This window comes from Alosa sapidissima, chromosome 12, assembly GCF_018492685.1.
Source record: "Alosa sapidissima isolate fAloSap1 chromosome 12, fAloSap1.pri, whole genome shotgun sequence".
NCBI classification, from domain to species: domain Eukaryota; kingdom Metazoa; phylum Chordata; class Actinopteri; order Clupeiformes; family Clupeidae; genus Alosa; species Alosa sapidissima.
Window position 1 is genome coordinate 30,454,333 of NC_055968.1, and position 26,781 is coordinate 30,481,113.

The 26,781-nt window shown below is 43.9% G+C and overlaps 1 protein-coding gene across 4 annotated transcripts; it reads right to left on the reverse strand.

Moving 5' to 3' along the window:
- Positions 1-20: 20 nt before the first annotated feature.
- sh3gl1b (SH3-domain GRB2-like 1b) lies at positions 21-25,223 on the reverse strand. Of its 4 annotated transcripts, none has more exons than XM_042056812.1 (10): positions 25,025-25,223; positions 17,121-17,189; positions 14,064-14,136; positions 13,425-13,568; positions 11,039-11,172; positions 9,355-9,513; positions 7,542-7,645; positions 6,232-6,365; positions 5,645-5,692; positions 21-3,187 (listed from the first exon to the last, which is right to left on the reverse strand). In XM_042056812.1, the coding sequence occupies exons 1-10, from the start codon at positions 25,067-25,069 to the stop codon at positions 2,994-2,996; spliced, it is 1,104 nt and encodes a 367-aa protein (XP_041912746.1). In that variant the 5' UTR covers positions 25,070-25,223; the 3' UTR covers positions 21-2,993. The 4 variants fall into 4 exon arrangements, with proteins under 4 accessions (XP_041912746.1, XP_041912745.1, XP_041912748.1 ...); XM_042056811.1 differs by having other exon boundaries at positions 7,542-7,648; XM_042056814.1 differs by lacking the exon at positions 5,645-5,692.
- Between the last annotated feature and the right edge of the window lie 1,558 nt (positions 25,224-26,781).

Below are 26,781 nucleotides of genomic sequence, written 5' to 3' on the forward strand. Positions count from 1 at the left end.
GTTCAGTCCACACACACTGGTTGATATTTTTATACATTTATTTATGTAAAGATGGAGAAAAGGCCATGACAAGTACAAATACCAGAGAATATTTAGGCTACTACAGTTAAATTCATCAGGACATACGAAGACACTTAAAACTATAACATAACAAGCTTAGGTATAGACCCACATGCAAACGATTAATTTAAAAACAGTAAAACAGATGTATATATATATTTATGTATTTGTAAAAAATAATAATACTAAGGAGTACCAGAAGATTTTTTTTCTTTTGGAGTTCATGACATATCTGATACTCTGACGGGATTAGACAGAAATAACCCTTTTAAAAAACTGTAGTGTTGAAGAGACAAGTGTACACATGCACTAATATCTGTACACAGCAAACGCCTCAACTCAAAACAAATGGAGCCCTTTGTAAATGAAATGGACACAAATTAACAAACACAAAAAGTCATTTTCAATGCAAGGAGCATTATTAACTTTGTTTGGTGTATTAGACGTTTTCCCTCCTTAAATTAAAAAGGCACTAATGCACCCTTCACAACAAACATTTCCTCTTTTTTTTAAGGTTTCTCTCCATCCCTCCAATGCTTTTCAAAAACACTGTTTTGACTGTTCAGATCCAGTCTGCACCAGTACACAAGATATACAAACCACTGAAAAGATGCAATCACACACGAGGACAGGAAAACAACATCAGAGACAAAAAAATAAACTGCACAGGAAGTGAGGGGTAAGAGTGAAGTGGACGGTGCAGAGAGGAGCTGTGTGTGTGTGTGTGTGTGTGTGTGTGTGTGTGTGTGTGTGTGTATGTGTGGTTGGGGTCGGGTGGAGTATGTATGTGTGGTTGGGTGTGTGGAAACAATATCATGTGGGTTCAAAGTCATGATATGCTCGAGGAGCTGGAAGGTGTTTGTATGTGGTTCATACGCCTTGCATCAAGGCCATATTTTACTCCAGTAGCAACCGTAGGGCCTCTTACAGTGAGTTCCACCTAGTGTTACACAGCTTTAGACAGGAGTGACTAACTAAATGGCTCTCTTGTTAAGACTTTCAAACACGCAAAAACACAGACGGACAAAGCAAATGTGGCATACAAGTCTCGCTTCTCTATTACTGCACAAGACCACAAACACCTTTGTTTCGCAGGATACAATCCTGGTCAACTCATTGGTTGGCTAATGCTATGACAAATTACTATGGGTTAGAAGAATAACAAGTTAAGTGTCAACGTACTCGATATAAGTGTATGAAACATGAGGGGGGATGTGTGTGTGTGTGAGTGAGACACAGAGACACGCAGGTCCTCGCCCCCCAGCTGCAGGGGAGGACTAAGAGATGCAGAGACACCGCCAGCAGCATCAGGTGCAGGAGCACTTCAGAGCAACAGATAAATTAAGCGTGACAGTCAGATGGACCAAACGACTGAATAACGAGAGGCCCTCAACACACAGGCAGCTAATGGTCACAAGGCAAACAGGTCATGTGATTTCATTATTACACAGATTCATTTCATCTTTCTTTTTGGCTGTGTTTCCTCAACGAGGTGGGTCCAAAAATAGACCAATTAATGGACACAAGTGTTATGAACAATATGGGGGAGTTTTCACAAAAAAAAAAAAAAAAGTGCTTGACCCCTTCACTCCCACTAATGTGTAATCTTAGTGTTCTAGTTTCTCTCAACTGTAGTGTGATAACATTTTAGAGCACAGTCTTTCCCTAGTCACTGAGCCATCAAGTCTACACTCTCACACATGGAGGTCCCTTCTACAACCAAGTTCAACGTGATATCCAAGGTGCAAAACTAAACAGCTGGTGCAAAGCCAAACAAAAATGAAATGCTATTTTCGGACCCATTTTCAAGCAGAAGGGTACCTTCTACAGACAGGACCTAACCTGGGTGCGCTCCCCTTGGCTCAGGCATGCTTAGCACTCCAGTTCTGACAGATAAGAGATCATCCAGATTAGCACGCTAACCGACTTAACTCGCACTAGACATTTTTCAGTTACCTGGTAGTGGACGAGGATCAGTGGCTCAGTCTGGCCAGCAGGGGGGGCTGGAGGTGCATGTGCAGGGCACTGCGGACTGCAGGCAGACTAGTTTCTATGTAGAGAAGACGAGAGTGCCCCCATTTTGGCACCACCGCTGTCCGAGTGCCAGCGCGTCCCAGAGGAGGCTATGCGACAGCTCCCCGAGACACACCACACCAGCCCAGTGCAGCTCAGACGGGCCTTCCCAACCAAGAGCCACATTCCTGCCTCATAAACCCGACAAGTCCTAACCACAATCGAATGTTAAAATAGTTACAGGGAGAACGAGTTTACTCCAGGGTTCCTTAGGGGGAGAGACTTTACAGCCTGCTGTACTGAGGCCTGGCTGGCTGCGGATATTTGTAAGGCTAACTCACAGCATGTTTCCCCTACCAGACTCATTTCAATCTACTCGGACTTGGCTGGTCTCTCATTTTGGGATACCTCGGTGGTATAGAAAGAGACATGGAAAAAATGCTAAGTTAGGTTAAACTGTGTATAAGTGTGTTTGTGGAGGCGTGTCTGTATGTATGTATGTGTGTGTGTGATGTCACGTTTAGGTCCATTTTTACTTGCTGTCAGTCATGCCATCAGTCATTGTCCTCGATTTCTCAGATGTGTTAAAAAGTGTTTTTTTTTTTTTCTTCTTTTGTTTACTTTTTTCTTTTCTTGTCTTTGATGGAATGTGAGAAGCCACCGTCTTCTGGAAGTTTCCCCCCCCTTTCTCTCTCTCTCTCTCGGAGAGTCTCGGTGACAAAGTGCCAGAGTACAGGTTACAGTCTTCGTCTGACGGCCATGGTGGTGAGTGTAAGTGAAGACCTAAGACTGCTTCAAACGGGCTCCTCATTTCCCCTTCTTTCCTACCCCCCCCCCCCCCATCTCTCTCTACCTCCATCCATCCCTCCATCTCTCTCCCACCCTCTCACCCCCTTCCTCCCCATGTCTTCAGAAGGGCCTCAGTGGGTCAGTGGGACCACCACTTCCACGTAGTTGAGGGGGAAGAAGCCAGACTGGCCGCGCAGCATGCCCTCGTACCAGTTCTCGTCGATCTGATTGGTCAGGGTGATGATGTCGCCCTCGTGGAAACCCAGCTCACCCTCGTTCTCCGGCTCAAAGTCGTACAGCGCCTTACAGCACGGCTGCTCCGACACTGCAGGAGGAAGAGCGGGAGAGAGAGGAGAGGGAGAGAGAGGAGAGGGAGGGAGAGAGAGAGAGAGGAGAGAGAGAGGAGGGAGAGAGAGAAGAGAGAGAGAGAGAGGAGAGAGAGAGAGAGAGAGAGAGAGAGAGAGAGAGGAGAGGGAGAGAGAGGAGGGAGAGAGAGAAGAAAGAGAGGAGCCGGGACATAGAAACGGAGAGAGAGGGAGAAAAGACAGAAAGAACAGAAACCATTAGATCATCCGTCAAAGTCACATGCAGTTTTGTGTTGAGACTATCAAAGCAGAGGAGAGATCTCTGTCTCTATCTCTGCTCTGGCTGTCTATTAACAGAGCTGTCCTCACTCAGACATCTATGTGTGACTGAGGTCCTGGTGATGCAACACACACACTGTATTAAGACACCAACACCAGGACAAAACTGTATTATTCTAAACTGTATTAGTCTAAACATTGAGCGTAAGGACTTTGGTGTAACACACTGCAAGCCGTGTTAGTCCAGAGTTTTTTAATCACACCTTTGCCTTGATTAGTCTTAAACCACACACACACACACACACACACACAGTTAGTCGGGAGCTTGAGTCTTCACACCAGCAGTAAGTATTAAGTACTCAGTACCTAGAACTGGCTAAGAGTTGTTTTGGCGAGATGCCTGATCATGTTGTTTAAAGACTTTCTCTCCCCGCACTCCTGTCCTTGTGCCTACACTTCTCACTCACACTCTAACAGCGTGTCACGCGGCCGTGTTAAACCACCCACTAGCGCTCGCTTGCTTCTCTGAAATCACATCAACTCAACACAGCCCGGAGGCCAGGCTGTATTTATGGAGAAGAACAACGTAGTAGTAGCCCTCTCTAACTCAAATAACGCGCTATTCATGATTTGATTACACGATGTTAACATCGACATAAAAGAGGTATACATTATCCGTTCTGATGAACTAAAACAGAAGCTACAAGCAGCAGTCTGAACTTCATTATCATCATCCACACACTGGATGAAGGGACAGGGAGCAAAGGGTCAGCTTACATTAGCTTTCAGGCAGTTTAGTAAAGTGTAAGCATTTCTTCTCGCACTATTTCTTGTAGCCATTGCTGATTTTTCAGAGCAGCGAAAAACGTCAGACCGCAGAGCATAATGTAACGTTCATTCTGTTTGGTGAACTGATCTTCAAATAAAACTCCAGGAGAACAACTTGACCTCTCACTCTCGATTAATCAATTGAATCTTGACCGATAAAATGCCAGAAAATGGTGAAAAAATGTTTATCATTGTTTTCCAAGTTACAATTAATGAATTCTGATGCATTTTCTTAAAAATAACACAAACGGATTCATCGATTATCAAAATAGTTGCCAATTCATTTAATAGTCAACCACTAATTAATTAATTAGTCAATTTATCGTTGCAGACCTACTCTGCGTCCTACCTGCATGAGCAGAGTACATCATAAGCATGCCTACTGTACTGATAATGACTGGATGACTGAGTATGAGAGGGCCCTCATGATGTTCACAATACTGTCTGCCAAAAGCGGAGTGCTGCAAACTGACCTTCCAACACTGGGCATTCCACGAGATGCCCTCCAGCATGGAGCAGAATTAACCTTTTTCCCCAGTCTGCCTCGTAAATCTTTAACTCACTTTCCTCCAAATAACAATGTCTGAGCATCCTGGTGTGTGTGTGTGTGTGTGTGGCATGGTGGGAGACGAGCACGTTTCCACTTACATGGGACGTCCCCCTTGTTTGTTTTAGTACCTACGGACTGGAACGCCCTTAACAGAAAGTGATATGACGGTACTAGCAATTTACCTCTCTCTAGGCAAACCGAGAGATTAAAAATGAAGTAGGTCACATAAATCAAAGTGTGTGTGTGTGTCTGTATGTGTATGAGTGTGTGTGTGTGTGTCTGTGTGTGTATGTGTATGAGTGTGTGTGTGTGTTCGGCTGTGTGTGTGTTTGTTTTAAACCACTGTGCCACCAAACCACTATGCCAATACTCATTTTCCGACGGCATGATTACTTCCCCAGTGCAATCCCATTACGACGGCTGGATGCAATCAGCTGCAGGCGCTGAGATGAACTGACCAGGCCTTTCTGTTAGAGTTCCCAAATTAAATCAGATGATCATGCTTCCCACCACCCCAGAATAGCTTTAAATCAACACTGATCAATCAAGTTGATTGGATAACCCGATTTCTCCATAAATAAAAATTGGAAGCTCCCCCCCGTCCCCCTGTGTTCATATTTTTAAAAGTGCAACGTATGACAAAAAAACAACAAAAAAACACATAAGCAAGCAGTAGTCTGTTGATTCTGGAAGCATGCTCTTGATTTAACACCCTTCACAAGCTGCAGAGTGTGTTTGGCAGACGTGTTTGCCAGTCCGGTGACACATGTGCGCTCGCTTGTTCACACACACAAACGAAAGCGCTCTGGCTTTGACTCACGCGGCCTGGGTTTCCGTGTTGACAATTGGCCAAACTGGAGGTAAGGGTCTGATGAGATCAGAGCACAGGAGGAAAACACAGAGTGAGATCAGTGGAGAGGGGAGGGCAGCAGCGGGCAGCTGCATCCTTTGACCTACCCATTCTCTTTCGGTCTGACATACTCATTCATTCACTCACTCGCCACATACACAGGAACTCTCTCGCTCACTCTCACTCAATCTCTCACACTCACTGACACACACACACACACACTCACTCCTTCCCTCTATTCCACACATGAGGATGTGTACTACGCACTCAGACAAACTCACACACATCGACTCACTCACACTCACGCTCTCTCTCTCTCGCTCTCAAATACACACACAGACACACAAAGCCAGGCAGTCTCGTCACACCCTGCCACCAGCTCATGGTAAGAGGAACAAAGCACAATGTGCCTCTTTTTTTCCTCGCAGTCCTGCTGGAGGTCAGAAGGACAAATAAAGAGAACAGTGACTCAGACTTGGACTTGGATCCCCCCCACCCCTCCCGGACGTCCTTTACTGCCCGTTTCCTGAATCTGTGTGTGTGTGTGTGTGTCTCACCTGAGTTGCGGGAAGGAGGAGGAGCTACAGACGGCGTAAAGCCGCCGTTTGATTGGTCCGGTTCCGGGAAGTCAAAGACTGGCTTGGGCTTGGGGATGTATTCCCTGCGGGGGCGGGTCTGTGCCTCATTTATCCTGGAGAGGGGAAAAGCGTCAGCTTTCATTTCACTTAGACAACAAACACAGATGATGTGCCAGTTAGGAATAATTGCAGTCAAAGGTAAAGTAGGCTAAGCAATGCTGGACGGCGCTAAGATTCATACAGGACAGAAAAGGACCGTAAATGCTGAGGCACAGCGTGTCTACAGGTATAAACAAGTGACATTTAAGACCTTTTAATACCACTTCTAAGTGAAATTTAAGACTTTTTAAGACCTTTTAATACCACTTCTAAGTGAAATTTAAGACTTTTTAAGACCTTTTAATACCACTTCTAAGTGAAATTTAAGACCAAACTTACGATGGAAAAGGATGGAAATATACAGTACTCTTTCCAAGTTCACACACTGATGTCTGTTCAAAATGAACAGTAGGCCTATGGTAAAATGACAATCGGTTTTCAATTATTTGACCTCGTTGCAAGAATCATTCGTTTAAATGTCGTTACCTCTTAGCCGCCCAACGGGTTGAAGCAGAGCTTTGCTTTACCAACGTTATCGATTGGTTTCAGTTTCTCGTGCACACGTATGCATTAAATGAAGGCTCATACACGCACATAATTGTATGACTATGTTTGATGACACCAAATTATCAAGTATTTCTTCCTGATTGCCAAAACGTTTGTTTTCTTGTTTTCTGTCGGTCTGCGGTTTCTTGATCAATTGCTCAGCAAATTAGCAGACAAGTGACAGAAGGACCGGGCATAATTAGGCTCCGCGGACCAGCAGTCCTTGTAGTTTGAGAACCGCTGATGTAGGCCTAAGTGGCTATATTGCCGTTAGGCCTACAGTACTTCACATCATTAAAAGCTGAGCAAAAACGGGCTCTGACCTACTGTAACCATAGACAACGCAGCGCACATCGAGAATATTCGACCTGGCAGAACAGATTGCCTGCATTTTCGCGGTGACATGACTAAAAAAATATTTAAGACCCATCCAATCTGAATTCAAGACAATTTAATACTTTTTAAGGCCTTATTTTTAGGAAAAGTGATTTAAGACTTTTTAAGGACCCACGGCCACCCTGTAATACAAAACACTATGGTGTGTGCATTCTGGGATTACCCACATAAACCAAGCAATAACTGTGCAGATAACAAGATAACGACACACACACAGACAGACAGACAGACAGACAGACAGCACACACCTTTCTTTGAGTTTCTCTGATAGTTCGTCCAGGATCTGCACGGCCTGCCGGTGATACTGCAGCTGAGACTCCACCAGGGAGGACAGCTGGCTCACCTGCTCAATCTGCTGACAACCACACACAGATACAAACACGCGTGCACACACACACGCACACACACACACACACACACACACACACACACACACACACACACAGTTACGAAACATCTCATTACACAAATAGGCAAACACAGTGGGCACACAAAACTTCCCTGTGGACACACACATATGCACCTTCACATATAGACTATTAAGTAATCTGAGCACTGACTGGCTAATGGTTAACCCCAATTAAGTAATCTCAACCAAGGTCCCAACTTCCTTACTGTGCAACATCACTCTCATACAGGCAGTGCAAAATAAAACATTGAGAAAAACACAAACACTTTCCATGCAAAGGGAGATCAATGGACAACAGAGAGGTTTGATTATTAAAGGTTGTATTAGCGATTTCAGGCCCAAACATAAATGATCACATTCATCTAATCTTTCCTAATGATCCGCTAGCTGTCTGGCCCATAAGCAGGCAGTCAAAAAAACGCATCTCTGTAGGCAGCCTTGGCTCCGAGATCTGTACACAAAAACAATTGCTTCCAACAAGAGTTGGCAACCCACTCAAAGGCAAAATAAAGTGTTTCAACCAATAACCGACGAGATGCGCGTTTAGGAGAGTTTTAATTGCACGGGAGGGAGGGGGAGGGAGTAGCGAGCTAGCGCTCTGTTTTGTTTGAACATCAACAGAAGTGACGCATCCCCGCTATCGCTGATACACCCTTTAAGATTTTTCATACGACGTATAAGCAAGGGATTATGTATAGAACGCCGGTCATTATTGGGAAAATAAGTCCCGACAGGGCGGACCGGAGCCCGACGCGCAGCGGAGGGGTCTTGTTCCGCCCTGAAGGGACTTATATTCGCAATCGCTGTTAGAGGGCCAAAGAAAGTTGTACAAGAAACTGAACAAGTCGGCTTCTTTTTAAATGGAACAGCTTGTTTCCTTTGCGTGCTATAAAGGCATGACTACTGTCTATAGTGGCAACCGGGTGATAAGCGGGATCACGCCCTTGAGGTGTCCTGTTTTACGGAATTAATGGACTCGGGCGGAGGCAACTCCGCTGCGCGTCGAGGAGTTCTTTGCCCCTCGCCCTCGTCTATTAATTCCGTATAACAGGACACCTCGGCGGCCGTTATCCCTTATATAGCGCTTTGTTTACTGCCACCCGGTAGGCAAGGGACGCGTTGAACCCAGTGAACATTGTTGTCTGCATTTGCCTCTCGGTAGGCTACATCTCTGTATTTCATCAATATCAACATGTCAGGCATCAATAAAGGTGATGATGAAACGTTATCCCATTGTTCAATATTTGAGTCAGTCACGGTAAGATGACTACATCCGTGTAATCTGTAGGGTACATCCGTGTAATCTGTAGGGTACATCCGTGTAATCTGTAGGGCACATCCGTGTAATCTGTAGGGCACATCCGTCCTACAGTATCTGTAGGGTACAAGGAAAAGATCCCTACAGCAGATGGCACCGTAATCCATCAGCAGAACAACATTGAGGAAGAGAAAGAGGAGGAACAGGAAGAGGAGAAGGAGGAGGACGACGACCAGGATGAGAAGGAGGAAGAAGACTAAGACAGAGGATGAGAAACAAGAGAATAAAGAAAAGGAAAAAAGGAGGAAGAAGATGAAGAAAAAAGAAAGAAAAGTCAAGCCCAACCCAGCCAGCCCTTCCCTCCCTCGCCCACAGGCAGAGCTCAGGGACTCACATCGGTCTCCAGCAGATTGTACATGCTGATCTCGGCCACCTCCTTGGACTCGTGGAACTTCTCCAGCGCCTGCTTCACCTCCTCGTCCGGGATCTTGCCCTGCCGCTTCTTCTTGTAGTCGTAGTCCAGGCGACGGCCTTCCAGCTTCTTCAGGTGATGCTGGAAGCCAGGGCAAACACTTTACATACATGACATCTTTACAATACTTTACAATACACATTTACATCTCTACCCTGAGGGACTTTGTGTCTTCTGTCCATTCCTGACTGTAAGGCAAAATGAGTAGTGTACCTTAATTAAGCAATAAGCCCCGAGAGGCCGTAGGTTATGCTGATTCTACAACAGCTAAGGGGCGTTGTTAGGCACGATGCGCTAGCGGCTGTTGTAGAATCAGCATAACCTACGGACTCGAGCGGCTTATTGCTTTTCTAAAACTGTTACTATAAATACCTGGCAAAGTTTCATAAAGTAAAGGTACAGCAACTAGAAATATAACGAGTCATTCCTAGATAATCATTCTTCCGCCAAGAAATATATTTCCTCTATCTGAATGGTTGCCAAGCAACATCGAGACGCAGCTACTTTAACTTTTGTATCAAGTTATGGTAGTGCAGTAAATGGAATGCGGTCAAGGTGTATGTTTGTGCTGGATTTTACAACGGCATCGAACGTGATTCAGCCAATCACAATCAAGGACCGGAACTATCAGTTTTAGAAACATACATCATTCAATTGAGACTCAGAAAACAACAGGTTTTATAACTCACTTGGTAATAGCACTCTGCACTCTTTCCTTTTTGTTTGATGCAATAAAAGTCTACTATTCTCAGCAGTAGTTATCTGATGGCGTGCAAGATCCTCCTGGGCTGATGTTGCACATTGCTTACTGCCTGTGGCATATTGACACACTTGGAGCAACCACACTGACGCTAGTGTACTGAATAGCAGCACAGTGCTTGAAGTTGGTTCTGCTAAACCTGCTACATGAATTCATGGTGACATGACTGCTTTGACTTTCTATTGTTGCTGGTTGTGACTCAAAGGCAACTTCTGTGGAGACACACAAGCAACTTAACGTCATGACGTTTAAGGCGTGACGCTTGTGACTAACAGCAAAAAATAGACTGTGAAAAAACCCACTGTGTTGCTGGCTACTGCATGCAGAGCTGAACAGCTACACTGAGTTAGACAAGAGCCGATAGCAAATGACACAGCCACAATACCCTAACTTCTTGAATTTCCCCTTGGGGATCAATAAAGTATCTATCTATCTATCCATCTATCCATCCATCATCTAACTTCAGCCACCCTGCTTCCGCTGTAAACAGTGGGTGAGGAGAGAGGCAAGCATGACCACCGTAATTTCCAAACTATTAGCCGCGGTTTACAAATTGATTTTGCAAAATTTCTTCAGCTATGAGGTTAATACACAGGGGCAGTTAATATGGCATTAATATGGTTCTGTGCCGAGGCTTGTCTACCTGAACTACAAAGTTCTCAGCAATCTCCAGAAAGACAGTCCACCTTAAGTTTATCAGTAGCCAGGAACAATAACATGCAAAGCTGATCTCTCCTGAAATAAAAAGAATGCTATGCTTGCCACTGTGTACACAATAGGTGATAGGTGAGTGTTTGAATGCATGTGCGTCTGTGAACGTGTGTGTGTGTATGTGTGTGTCTGTACCTGTATTTCTCTAATGTCTTTGTCGTACAGGCCTTGCAGAGGATCTATGAAGTTCTGTTTGACATCGATATCAAGGGAGTCCTTGACCTCAGCAAGCCTCTTCATAGTTTCCCCAGCATCTACAAGAGCACCACCTAAAGCACAGACAGGACGTATAAGTCAGATTACTCAGTCCATACACAGCTTTATCATACTAGCACAGTACAGCTTTATCGTACTAGTACTAGAACACACACACACACACACACACACACACACACACAGAGTGTGCTTAACCCTTAGAACCCTAAGCTTTTTTTAGGACATTTTCACTGCCATCATTTCATGTATTAGTACTAGCATTGATTTTATTTTGATTTTTAAAGAATTAAAATATAAAAAGCGTATTATAAAAATTTCGACATGTAGCTCACCACAGCAAGCTCATACTGTAGCTCTACATGCATTTCATGTGTGTGTAGGGCAGACTGTCCTGAATCGGGCAATATAATTGCCATGTTGGAGGGATACTCTGGGGCTGAGCAATTTACAGAAATATGTGGTGTGTGATTTACGGAAATAAATGCCATTTTTTATTTAGTGATGTTAGCTTCATATCTGTGACACAAACTGATCTGACCTGACCTGACCCGAGGTTGCGTGTTAGCCTGCTTGCCTGGTGTATGCACTCATAATGATTCTCAACTTTTTACTGGATTGCCATGAACAAAGTAGGCAAAAAAGGTGTTTCTTTGTTGAACAAATTGGGATGCAATGTGAGCCTTGAATTGGATGCAATGCAGGAATTTGCTAGGATCGCAAAACCGGATTATGAACATGCTTTGCCATAGAGAAACACACGATAGCGTTGGATTATAAAACATGCTTTGCCACAAGAACAGACAAAAACGTGGGGTAAGTCCAGCTATATGAAGTTATTATTTTGCCGTCACTTCGTCTGTTTTATAACACAGAAGGATGTACTTGGTATCAAATGATAGCTCTGAGTGTCCTCTTTCATCTGACATGCGTGGCATATCTATCCGATCACGGGTCCGCGAGTAATTCAAACGAGAGTAATGAGTGCGCAGGTGAACGCAGAGAAGTATAGACTGTAAATATGATGCAATTGGATTTCATTTCATGATTTAATTTCATGATACTTGATCGTACAGACAAGTGTTTAGTCTCGTTGGAAAGCCCCACTTCTGCTCTGTCACGCAATAAAGGTTTCATCTCGGTGTGATGAACAGTTCCGGAGCAATGTAACAGAGAAGAAAGGGTGTGTTTTTTGACGCACTTTGCGTCAATCGGGTTCTAAGGGTTAAAATAATCATAAGATGAAGAGCACAAAGTACGACATTTAGCAAAACACTTAAGACCCTTATCGGCTTCTCTTACAACACACACCCATATACAAACACACGTACAAAGGACCATTACAGACCACATTTCCAATAAAAGAAAAGCCATGGTATTCTTTTTATCTAATCACAGGCTGCGGCCTACATTCTATCCTTTTTTTATTTAGCACTTGTAAAAAGACAGAGAGTCAAAGAAGAAACAAAGAAAAGAAATCAGTGCAGGAAGAGGCAGTAAGCCCAGACTGGCTTATATGAGGCCTCCACCTAAAAAAGTAACATAACAACAAGAGCCACAACAAAAGTATCAAAACAATGTAAATTTAAAGAAGAAAAAGGAAAAAAAAGAATAAAAAAGAATGGACAAACAGTGTAAGCACTACAGTGGAACAAACAACTATGGACAGAAATCTTCAGGAGAACCAGCTACAGACCAGCGATTAAATTAGCCTTTAGGCATCTTTTAGTAGTATAACAATTCAAGGCCAGATGTGATTCCCCCCCCCCCATATTTTAGCACTTCCTTGACTCATAAATGTTGGTTCCATTGCTATATCTGTGGCTGTACTTGGCTGAACACACATACACCTAGTGAGGGGTTCCCACAGTTTATTAAAGATAAAATTCAAGAACTTTACAAGAACTTTCCAGACCCAATTCCTAAAATTCAAGGATTCAACACACCATAGTTTGAGACGCAGGTCAAGGTTAATTACCGTTACAACAATAGATTTTACAATTGAAATGATCCGGCTTCACAGAAGCTCACAGACAACAAGGAAACAGAGAGTGGTGTACACTTCTTAACATTTCTTAAAATTGTGTTGTGTTATAGCGATGGTCTCTTGCAGAATATAGACATTCATTTCAAGCACATTCAATAAAACTATGTGTATTCATGTTGGTTTTCAAAAACCTTCAAAGGATTCATATTTCTCAAATGCACAAACCATGGATGTGAAGGACTGTGGGAACCCTGCTAAATACATGCACGCTCGCACGCACATCCGCGCACACACATACACACACACACAGCTTGAACGTACCAAAGTTGGTTTCATCTCCAAGGTCGCGCCCATACTTGACCATGCACTCCCCTAGCAAGCCCTCTGCCTGGGGGTAGCCCGGGCTTTTCACCTGCCCACGGATCTTTGACATGGTGTTCAGCATGGACAACTTGGCCCGGGACGCTGTGGAGTAAACACACACACACACACACACACACACACACAGAGAGGTTATAGAGTGAGGAGAATGCAGCAGTGGCCTGAGTCACAGGACATGAACTTTCATCCCCTGACAGCGCTCTGGAACAATCTGAGGTCCCATCTGCAGCTAATCTGGCCCAAATATTGAGTCCAAGCTAGTTGAATGGACATTCCTACTCAGAGAGACACCGTTTCTGTGACAGAACCACAGAGGAGAAAGTAAATTATTTGATGGGGATGTATTTTTCACCTCCATAGTACTGCTCCACAGATTTAAAAAAAAAAAAAAAAAAAAACATTAAGTAAATAAATAGGCAGGCACAAAATGTGCTTATTGTATGTAGTCCAATAAAATAGGAAGACCAATACAGGCAAGAATACTGAATGCATTCATTCCATCCTTCTCTGGTACCCAGTCTAGGACATTGGAGTCCCAACAGGGAGCTGCTCTCTGAGCCTGCTGCTGGGGAGTCTTACCTGGGTTGGGCTGCAGGTACTCAGAGGTTTTGGAGATTACCTCCACCACTGCTTTGCTGGTCACATCTGCTTTCTACAAAACACAGGGGGTGAAGGAGATTACATCAACTGGACAAGGACCACCACTAACATTGCACAAGGACACAGAGGACAACAACGTCACCATGGTGACCAGCAACAGCATTATGGATAGTCTTTTTGACAAACAAATACAGCATCTATTATCGTGTTATGATACGAACATCTTTTTGAGACATCTATCTCTCTTGTGAGGCCATGCAAACTTCTTTAGCATATTTAGGACAGTAACTGTTGGGGCCGAGATGCACTGTGTGAGATTTATAGTTCTAACGAACCCAAGAGTGGAGAAACTTCCACACTGCGGGTACATACCTCTCAAAAATAAATCATTCCAATAAATCAACACCATGAGGAGCCCAGATAGGGTGTGACTTTATGACGTCTTGAGTCCTTAAAAATGATGAATATTATTTTTTTATTACATAGGATTTATTTATTACATCGCGAGGAATGAGCATTTTGTCAGATTTTTTCTTTTTTTTTCCAAAAAGAGGAAAAAATGCTAACGACCTGCTGAGCGGCCCACAGAGTAAACTTTAGGAAGGGGGGAAGGGGAATGAGAAAACAGCCTGTCACTACTCTCTCTCCCCACCCTGCCCTGTGCAGAGACACCAGCACCAGCACATCTGTAGCCATGCTAGATTTAGGTTAAACTTTTCCTGGACAGGGCCTACATTCATGACATGCCTGAATGCGGTCACACAAGGGCTAGCAGCCGTTTAGCTTAGCTTAGCTTAGATTGTTTCTCTTCTCTTTCTCTTGGTGATGGCATGTTGTGGAACAGATATAGTGTGGGGTGCATGGAACAGTGATCTGGTGAAAGATTCAGAAGTGGAGCAGATGGCAAGATCTAATCACACACAGCCCCGTTATAGAGAGAAAAACAAAAACAGGAGATGCCATATAGGGGCATTGTAAGGTTTTAAACTTGACTTTAGACTTCATGACCTGTCTGACCCAGTTTACAGTGAGCTTAAAGTGTGACCTGAATTTGAGAGCAGAGAGAGAGAGAGCAAGAGAGAGAGAGAGTGCGAGAGAGAGAAAGAGAGAGTGAGAGAGAGAGCAAGAGAGTGAGAGAGTGCGAGAGCAAGAGAGAGAGAGCAAGAGAGAGAGAGAGTAAAGTGAGCGAGAGAGCGGGTGAGAGAGAGAGTGGGAGAGAGTGAAGTGAGAGAGAGAGAGAGAGAGAGTGAGTGAGAGAGAGAGAGAGAGAGAAGTGAGAGAGAGAGAGAGAGAGAGTGAGTGAGAGAGAAGTGAGAGAGAGAGAGAGAGTGAGTGAGAGAGAGAGAGAGAGAGAAGTGAGAGAGAGAGAGAGAGAGAGTGAGTGAGAGAGAAGTGAGAGAGAGAGAGTTAGTTAGTGAGTGAGTGAGTGAGTGAGAGCGAGAGAGAGAGTGAAGTGAGAGAGAGAGAGTGAGGTGAGAGAGAGAGAGAGAGAAGTGGGAGAGAGAGAGTGAAGTGAGAGAGAGAGAGTGAAGTGAGAGAGAGAGAGAGAGTGAGTGAGAGAGAGAGAGAGAGAAGTGAGAGAGAGAGAGTGAAGTGAGAGAGAGAGAGAGAGCGGGTGAGAGAGAGAGAGAGAAGTGAGAGAGAGAGAGTGAAGTGAGAGAGAGAGAGAGAGTGAGTGAGAGAGAGAGAGAGAGTGAGTGAGAGAGAGAGAGAGAAGTGAGAGAGAGAGAGTTAGTGAGTGAGTGAGAGCGAGAGAGAGAGTGAAGTGAGAGAGAGAGAGGTGAGAGAGTGAGTGAGTGAGTGAGTGAGTGAGTGAGTGAGTGAGCGAGAGAGAGAGCGAGAGAGAGAGCGAGAGAGAGAGAGAGACCAGAGGGGCTTGGTTACTCCTGCAGGCAGAAAGGCCAGGGAACATGCTGTACACACCACCAGCCCTGTCAACGGCACAGAGTGGCAAGACCAGGTGGGAGGTGTGAAGTCCACACTCTGACATGACTGCTATTCTCTCTCACACACACACACACACACACACACAAACACATATGTTCCACCACACAGTACTGATTACATCATGGAGAGTGCAAAGTGTGAGAGCTAGCAGAGCGCCTCTCAGTAGCCTCAGCACCAAGCCTGGCGACAATCGAGCAACAAATGTGCGGCACGACGTGCTGATATGGTGCGGTTGGCAGGAGGCGTGGGGCTGGGTGGGGTGAAGGGTTCCTGATAAACCATTTTCATTATGACTGCAATAGACACGGTCAGCTCAGAGCGTAAAGTCGAAAGCCCCATTCAGACTGCGAGAGACTAGCCACGAGACCCCATGGATTGATGATGTAATTCAGTGTTTACAGGCGAAATGAGTACTGGCTACAAAGTTTAAATAATTCAAATTTTTTGGTGTGAACAAGCGAATTGCTGGCAATGTGTGCACAGGCTAAAGCTGCTGCTCGTGGCCACAGTGCTGTGAGATTCCATGTGAGGTTAGCACATCAGACTGAAGTGGTAATTAGCATGATAGCGGCACAGGGATCAATGAGAATTTCATTAGGGCTTATTAGCATGCACGCTAGCAGCAGCTTTTGTCTGTGGGACCATGGGGTGATAATGCTAAAACACTGGGTGACTCATTACAGAGATATGATTCAGCAGGATAGCTAACTTATCACTTTGTGCTTGTGCATCAGGACACAAACAATTACTAAGATGACTAAGTGACCACACTATCAAGCGCTACTGAGGCCTTTTCAGTGCTCATTCAAATGAAGGCAGAAAGGAAGTCTCTCCCAGCTTCCTTGTCAAAAAGCACAAACAAAACAAAAGGCATTTTGTGTTACTGCGCATGTAATGTGCTTTTGGAGCAGCTATCTATCTGAAATAGCTGGCAGGTTAGTCTACTCCGAGTTCAGTAAATAACTGCCACAGCGTGCACACACACACACACACACAAACACAACACAAACACATAAAAAGGGGGGGGGGGCAGGGCTGCTTGTGACTGGCCAATGACGATAACTGTCGTCCATGAGGGAGGTTACTCACCCGTTCCAAGTCTTTAAAGTCTTCGTCCAGTTTGGTTCCCTCGGCGCCGCCGACCTTCTCACTCACCATCTGTGCAGGGAGACAGAGACAGAAGGGGGAAACCGAGGGGGTGAGACACGCTTTGTTATGGGCAGAGCTGCCATGACTTGGCACTCGACAGTCCCACTCCCGCACGGACAAACACAACAACCAGCCGGTTGCACAAGCAGAGCTGCAATCAGGGTGCATTTCTTGCTTCTGTGTTGGTGCCTTTTTTCAGATGATGCGCCTCATAATTCAGCTAACAGCTTGGAACGGCGACAAAGGGTCATTAAACTGTGGCATCGGTCATCAAACAACCGGCACTTATTCAATCAAACAGACAGAGCGAGAGAAAAAGACCTAAGGGGCAACGTTTACAACGGCAGAATTAAGGGCTGGCTAAAAGCACAGTTTGACACATTTTAAAGGCAGAGTCCCCAATTCTAGCAAAAAAGTTGTTGAAAAGTTTGAGCACAACAGCCAATCAAATTACACCCTCCCTTCCATGATCCTCCGGTAACGTGTTGTTTGGCTGGAATTGATTATGGCTCTGATCGGACCATGGTGTTTATTTCCTATTCACAGAGCCAACAATGTAGAACACCAGATTTCTCTGGTGAGTGTACACTCAGAACAGATGAAAACTGTGGAGGATCAGCTGTCTGAATCTGACAAAAAAAGTATCCTGGATCTTAATTGCAGACTGTAGCTTGAACTGTAAAAGTGGCTAGGTAATAGTGCAGTGAACATCTGGTGAAATCAAGTTGACAGGGCAGTAACTAGTTCCATCACTCCCATCTTAAGATAGTAGCTGGTTGCCAGATAAGTTGAGACTGGATAAATGGCCTTCTGAAGGGCCGTAAAGACTACCTAGTGGGAAAGAAACATTCCCTGCCACAGAGGCAGCTCTAAGGTCACAGGCAATGAGGCTGATAACACAAACTCCTCTGATATGCCTGCCCTGCCTGCAGTTTGTCACCCTCTGACAGGTGCTGAGGTATTGAACTGAACACAGCTTAAAGCAACACCAAAGAGTTTTTTGTACCTTAAAATAATGTTTCCAAAATTGTTTCAGTGGTTCATCAACTTGTAACAGGGTGAACGGCACTTCTGCATTCGCTTTGCGGCCCTCTATCGGCTATAACCGCACTATGCAAATTTGCCAGATTGAGTAGCGGATCTGTAGTTCGATGGAATGAGACATAAGAAACTACAAATTTGACTTGCGTTTGATGTCGCAATACATTGTACTTTCATAAATCATGCAACATAATCTACCTGTGTCTGTGGACATTGTTATTTGCAAAGCCGGTGCTGTATAAACAAATAGCGTGCGTGCGACAGAGGGAAAGTTCTTTGGCATTGCTTTAAACAGTGTGTGTATACTCGGGCTGTGATCATAAAGATGATTTTTTAGCATTGCTTTATGTGGGTGGATAATGGAGAGAAGGAGTAGTAAAAAATGTCTGAAAGTCACACTGTAATACCATCTCTATCAGTTAGATTACTAAGATCATCAGCTAGATCACTTCCTCAACGACATCAGCCATCACATCCTCATTCATCATGATGACGGTTAGACCACTGGTTGACCATGAAGAAAGTTACCATGGAAAAGGGTTAGGCTACAGTATGTGATGAATCTTAAATGTGGGCGTTTGGCTTTGTCACAGCTTCCCTACCAGTTCTTTGTTCACAAAAGTAGAGAATTTGGTACACTGCACTCAAAGTGAGGGAGACTTGTCTTTTGCCCCCCCCCCCCCATTGTCTGGAACCCCCTTGCAACCAGCACTTTTACAAGCTTCATCAAATAATGCAACAACCACATTTAAAGATGTCAAATGGCTAGGCAAATAGATGATGTGAATCATCAAGCATTACTTTCGCTATCATATCAAGCATTACTTTCGTTATCATATCCATATGCAAACACCTTTCAAAGGTCAGTGTGCACAGGGACGTGAGATAGAGGGTTGCCTGATACGACCTGGCTGCAGCTGACTCGGGGACAGACATATCAGGGCCATTTTATGATTAATTGAAATACATTTCTTACATACGGTTCCTTTAAGGCTCAAAATCACTACACACAAATGTGAGCCTATGCATGCACATGATTGCTTCGTTCAGACATAGCTAACCGTTTATGTTGTTCAGATATATGGCCCAAACGTTTAACATCCACAGAACCTCCGGTCTTACACGTATGTCTGAAAGCCCTAAATAACTCCAGCCTCAAAGCCCTTGTCTTTCCAAATTTAAATTGGATAACCTTTCCTAGAGTGACCCAGACATTCAAAAATCCTGTTTCTAAATTCAAAATTGACTTGGTTTAAAATGGTTTAAAATTCGATTAAGCTGCTTTATTTCAGGGGTCTATTAAAAGGCAGGTAATCTTTGACCAGTACGACACCTGCTAACATTATGCATGAGAAATATAAAATATTAAATATCTGAGACTAGTGGCACCAATTGAGCATTTCTCATTCTCCCTACCTTGCACAACACAGCCAAAAGGAGACCAGAATATTACTTTACGTCTGGCAACTTCCCCACCTGAGGACAATAGAGTTGCACCTCCTGAGACACAGGATCTGCCCTGCTGCAGATCATGGCTGGAGCGCTACTGTTACTCTGGGCTAAGCTTGCCTAGTTTATAATTTAGACACACACACACACAAACACATACACACAAAAACACATACACACACACACACAAAAACACACAAAAACCACACACACACACACACACACAAACACACACTCCACAGTCTGTGGAAAAAACCCTTTCCTTCCAAAGCCAGGGCTCTTTTCACACTGTAGACGTGTGAAGAGAGTATGCCCTCCTCTCTCCTGCGGCAGCCCTGAGGCCAAGTACTTCCTGATATGTACAGTCTGTACAGACACTCAACTCACTCCCTGCAATTTCACGTCAACAAAAGCATCTCTGCAGTACTGACATAATCTGATCAATGCATTCTTCCTAGAATTCCTACAGTTTCCCAGAGAATTGAATTCCATTTGTGGTGGTTGGTTTGCAGAATTACCTTGAATGCAACAGTTTTTAACAAATTAGCACAGCGTGGTTATGATGCTAACCAGATTTAAGCACAATTTAGTACAACCTGGAAAATCTTTATGTGGTGGTTATTGTTGATATTGTGGTGGGCCGCCACAAATAAGTCAATGTATGGGAAACACTGCTTCCTATTTCCAAGTAACCCTCTAAAAATGTTTTAGCTGAAGCACTGGGTGGCCACTGCAAACAGTCTGAGTAAGAGTCTGAGTGCACTGCAACCCCTACAGAAGCAGGTTGTGCTGTGCATACCTTTGGTAACCTTTAGGTTCAAACTGCATTGCTAACAGTTGGAATAAGGGGTTTTGTCTGAACACGTTAGAGCCATAGCTATGACTTAATCGCTCAGAGAATCCTAGGCTTGTGTGAAAGCCATGAGCAGTTCTCTCCAACACACTCACTCAGACACACATACGTATACGTACACACACACAGAGCATCAAAAACAGCAGAGGCCGACTCAAACAGATGTGACCCGGATCTAAGCCAGATCTAAGCCGGGTCCGTCACAGACTCTGCTGCTTTGTTGGGGCATAATAAAGTTTTCAACCAGCACATGCTGACCGTTGCAAGGGTTTCTCTCCTCCAAGGCAAGGTTCGTTTGAACAGTGACAACACTCATCATGCTTTTCAAGTGACATCAGCGAATTTGTTAATTTAAAACACATGCCTCTTTTATGGAGGGGAACTCAGGATAAACGCGCACACACGCACACACACACACACACTATAGCAAGCTTTTTTCCCCCCCTTCATGTTTTTCCCTCCACTTTTTCTTTTCTTTTTTCCCCTCAAGCTTTTTTTCTAGGTCATCCATCTGACCATAACAGTTCTGAAGGGTTTTTTTTTTTTTTCCTGTTCAAGGCAAACCACTTCCCTTCCTGTGAAAGACAGCATAATGCCTCTCCAGCACATTCTCCAGGAGTGGTCACTCCCCCGAATGTACAAATGAACATTTTAGTACCAACTCCATCTAATGCACTGAGCTGGTTCGGCAACGCTGCACAACTAAATAAAAGAAAACACACATCGGTACTCAAAACATTGTGGAGTCACTCCCACAAATGCACAAACGAACGGACACAACTGCCAAGTTGCAGAGCTCGACCAAAGGAAGAGTCCAGCTGTTTATATTCACCGGTACTCGAAACACGGTTTTATGCTGCTGCAATGAGGAGGGATGTTTAGGCCACAGGCTGTGATCTTCAATTATGAGCAAACTGAGATGAGTCTGATACGGTCTATACGCATAGGGGACTTTCACTCCGCACTGGGCGAAGAATGGCTGTTTGTATAATGTATATCAATGACGAAAGCAACAGTCAGGCACGGAAAGTGGGATTAATAATTAAAGAGTTTCCTTCTGTGTCTCTCCCAGTCCCTCTACACACGAGAACTGAAGCACATCATCCAAATGGCTTTAGCTCATGGGTGGGTGTGGCATGCCATTTGATAAAGTCAGGGTTGTAAACTTAGGCAAGCACGAGGCAAACATGATACACAAACAGCTCAGCGGTCATAGGTAAAAAACCAACCCAAATGCAACTGCTTTGCCATATGGCCAGAGACTAAGAGAGGACTCATGGAGTTGTGTCATTCTGAAGTAATAAGCCTGAAAATATAAGAGATCACCGCTGTGTGAGCCATATGTCAAAAGACTTCCCAATTAGACCATTGTTCACTTTGGTGAACATTAACAAAAGTCAACTGGGAGAGAGAAAGAGGGAGTTTTGGAGTGGAGGAGGGCCTGGTCATATGAATGGGTTTTTTTCACGACTCAACTCCCGACTGAAAAGGACATGAAGTCACTGTGACACAGGCTCACGCATTGCATACGTTGAAGAGGACGAGAGACGCAGGAGCAGAATCCCTCTGTGCTGAAGAATAGGGGGATTGTGGTCAGTCAATAAACGAGCAAGCATGACAGTGAGTCAGATTCCTGCTCAACACCACAGATCTACTCCCTCGAAAGCACTTACAATACATACGGGAAGGCATCTGTGTCAAGCTGAAAGTAACCCACATTGCTTCATTCATTATATCATTTCATTGGAAATAGGCTGCTTCATACCAAAGTTATTAACTATGGAACAGGCCTCCACTAATCGTGCGTTCCATTTGTACATGCTGACGGTTTGTGACATTTCGTAACTTGTGAAATGACGTAACTTCCTTGTCGTGAGAACTCGCCGTAAACTGGGGGTCCTTTGACTTGTACGAGATCGCTTGTCATCAGACGAGTTTAGGGGGGCATGCCGTTGCGTAATTTTGCGTAACTTCCCGTTTTTCGGACAACTTACTACTCCTAAGATTGGACAAATGGATCGTACCATTATGCTAGTCAACAAAAATTAAACCAGCAGTGATCAAGTCAGTTGGGGTAACCCTTCCAAAGGGGTTAGGGAGAGCAGGACCTGTTGTAACAGTGGCAATAACTTTTACGAGACGGTCAAGTAAAAAGCCAGCAGCACTCAGCAGCCCAATGGGTAGCATAACCATGGCAACCATGGCATGACACAAACGCTTGCTGGGTACATTACCATATGTGACCTAGAAATTCATGAAAGACAAAATCACAAACAGCAACGGAATGCTTAACTGCGTCTCAGCCTGAACATTCTTTTGTATCAGCCCCCACTGAGAAAGGGTACATAGGCTAGCACAAACAGTGCAATGGGGAACATATGGAAATGTGTGACTGCGCACATAATTTGAGTGAGTGGGTGTGTGGGCGGTGGGGAAAAAGGAAGAGGGCAGGCAGAAAAAAAAAAAAAAAAAAAAGCCAAGTGCGCTTGTTGAATGTTTTCAACTTCATAAGCTTACTACCGTGGTTTATTACTACAACTAGATTCATATCATCTAGAAGTTAATTTAATGAAAGGAAAAAAAAAAAATAAAAAAAACTTCCTGCGTCCCAAAAGCGACCTATTTTGTCTCAGATAGGCAAAGGAAACCTTGACCAAACAAACTATGTGTCAGAGTAGGAATGCGACTTTCCTTGGGAGTCTGCCTTGCTGGCTCTGACAACTTGTTTTTCTCTCCAGTATTGATTGTAATGGTATGCTGGCACCAACCCACAGCTGCACTGCAGTCCCAATTACCCAGCGAGCCAGCCAGGATCCGTATGGCTCACAGACAGCCAGGATCCGTATGGCTCACAGACAGGCGAACGCTCACTGCGCCTCTCTGCCCCCCATTTTCCCCTGCCGGTTGACGGCTGCTCGCTCTCTGTCTCTCTCTCTCTCTGCCCCTCCGGTCAGACCGACACGTTTCTTTCAATGCGCCCCCCTGCTTTTTATCTGCTCCCCTGGAATCTGGATGGGTTCCTGAGAGGAAGTTGGGCAAGAGAGCCTGCTGTCTTTCCTGCTGAGATCAGCACTGGTGGAGAGAGGGAGGGGGAGAGAGAGAGAGAGACCCTGCCTCATCCTCAACACCCTCACTTATCCCATACAACTCGGGAAGATAAATCAGCTAAATGCAAATAGGAAATATCCCTGTGTTTGCACACTAGTAGGAAATGTGCATGCAGTGTAGTCTCACTGACTTGAATCTAATTACGCCACAAATCCTACATGCAAGTGTCCATGACAATATGCGGCCATACAATCCTTTAATTCCATTACTGGGCCCTGATATGTTGCAGGCTATTCACCTGTTAGTCAACAGAGACAATGATCGACTGCTTGCCATACACTTTGTTATGTAGGTCAAACATTTCACTACCTCCAACGTGCATTCCATGGACAAAGGTTTTCATGTCATTATCATCTGAAGAACAGAAGCCAGTCTCTTTTAAGTAGGGATCTTGAGACACAGCCTTGTGGTGGATCAAAGGAAACATCCTTCGGGACTGCAGTGGGGGAAAAAAACACTTTTCTGCTAATTGTAACAGCGCAAAATGTTTAATACCATTCAGTCATTGGCTCTTGCAATGATTAAATTCGACGATCCATACAAACATATGACCAAACGTTGATGCCTTTTCCGTAACGTTACATACAAGAGGCAATCATCCCTTCCCGCAAACGTGGCAAATTCAGTTTAAAAGGTATGAGGTGGGTTAGGTGAAGTCTGTAGACCTATTGGAGGCGTTGCAGTACTGCATAAAAATTGCTGCCCCAAGATAGCAGCTAGCAATGATAAGTAGCACAAAATTATTCTAACGTTACAGTATACCGTTAGCTCAATTTACGATTAGGGAAAACACTGCTAGCAACCGCAGGTTGTCCTCGGTAAAACTCTCCCTGGAGTTGGAGCTTCCTTACGTTCGCTATATTGGAAAACAACCGCATTATTTATTCCCCCCTCATCAAGAGACACCGTTCGTTGAAAATAAAAGTTATGCTTCAAAGAATTAACTCGTTAAATAGACGACAAAGTGTACAACAAGAAACCGTGAAGATTCAACATTAACGTTAGGCAACTAACTATCGGCATACAAATGTACACTAACAATGTTGTCCAAGTCGTGCCCAAGTTTGTGCAAAGCGAAAGAAGTCATCTAATGTCCAATTAAAACTTGTTAAAGCTTTTCATGATATCGAATTCTCGAGAAAAGATACGCAATTCAACTGACATTATGAATAACTTGCAACAATTAAAGTTGGTTCTTGTTGGTTGTTATTATATGACTGGCTGTTAAAATCGGGGAAAATAGACAGTTAGCAGTTAGCTTTTTCTGGAAGGGTAAAAGCTAGAAGCTGGCTAACGGATCTACTTTGACTAGCCTGAAGCTAGTTCTATGCTAAGCTAGCAAGATAACGTTAGCAGCCGACTAACTTAGAAATGAAGAAAGTTATGAACAAACCTGGCTCGCTTTATAAAACTGTTTCTTTAAACCCGCGACAGACATCTTGAGACCGTCCAAACGTCTTTAGGTGTTAAAATAAAATCAATTAAATATTAAATGGTTATTAAATTTCTCATAGATTTCAGCTCCTGCGCCACTGCTGTCCACAGCTTCCACAGCAAGACATTACACGGCGTCTAGTAGCTAGTTAACGCTGTCTACGAAGGCTTCGAGCTAGTAGCCATATGCGCATGAACTCAGCGGAATCACAGAGAGTGTATGAATAGCAATTGTACTAAGAAACGTTTTTCCAAAGCGTCGCAAGTGTATCCCATTGACATACAGATCTACCAAATTGCTGCTTTGCCCACTCTTCATGTGAATGAATCAGATTTGAAGCACTGTCAGTAAAATACAGCAAGATTTTGCTACAATCAGAACGTATGCACTGTAGTTTGAAGCATAAAACATCACGTGTTTGCTTGCAGACTAATAATATTTGTGTAGAGCCGAAGGCCTCACCAAGTTTCGACTAAGTTTAGGCTATTTTGGTAGCTTTAGCCTAGATTATATATCAGTGATCAGCTGTTAGGATGTAGGTCTGGCTTTCCGATATAAACTTTATCACTATATTAAAAATACCCAGCTGTCTTATGATGGTGATTTTCTGGTTTCTCTGTTCCTCTCATCCTTTTTCATTTAGTTCATCAGCTGGGTGTTTTTTTTAATCTACAGGATTCATCTTTTCAATTATAATTACAATTTTTTTATTTTGTTTTGTGTAAACATTTTGATTATTTAGACCGAATTATTACAGTAGACACCTGTTGACAGACACTTCCTTTGTTCTGTCACTTCAAGTGTGATAGTTCTCACAAACTAGCCTTGAAGCTTATAATAAAAGTTAAACCCAGTGTAGGTGCTTGGGGGGGGGGGGGGGGGGCAATAGATTACTTTATACCTATTTGTCATGTGTCGTTGTCATACTTCGTCATAGTTTAATAGTTCCCCACTTGCAAGTTTTTCATAAAAAAAAAAAAAAACTTAAAAAATGCTTTTTTTGAGATCACAAAGTAAAACGGGGTAATAGGGTACCATTCGTGGCTCTCCAGCGCCCTCAACTGGTGAAAAGTGGAATCGAGCTCATTCAAAATTCTCCTGCAGGTGGCAGTATTGCACTTTCTTTACGTTGTAAATGCAGAGGGGATTGAAGATGTCTAGTCTGAAATAGACCTATTTTTCACAACAATCTCGTCTCTTGTAAGCATGATGCAAGTTTACACGAGGATGATGATATGTTGTATACAGTATTTGCAAATAATTCCTGTACACTTAAACATGTAACTTTATTTAGTGGGAGGGTTTAACAATATAGCCGATAAGACCTTATTTGGTATTTGAGATAATGCATAGGCTATCTTAATAGTTCTTTCAGTGGGTAAATGTTGTGTCTGGCTTTATTTATGAACACAACATATTACTGGTAAAAGAAAGAAAATTAGTTTTTCAGCTCTGTATGCTTGCATTTGGGGCACACACACTCAAAAGCCAGGTCACTTTTGCCTCATCTCTTGACCCTTATACCCAAAGAAAACACCCATGAACTTGGCCATGGTGAGAGGATGTCAGGGCCTCAGATGATGGCTTAACTCTGGGTATGTGGGATGGCATAAACTCTAAGGAAACTACTCTTCCGTAAATATGAATAAGGAAGGCTGGGGTAGGAACCCAACAGCAGGGAGAACTCAGTGGGCCCCTGTTTACTCCCTCAAGTC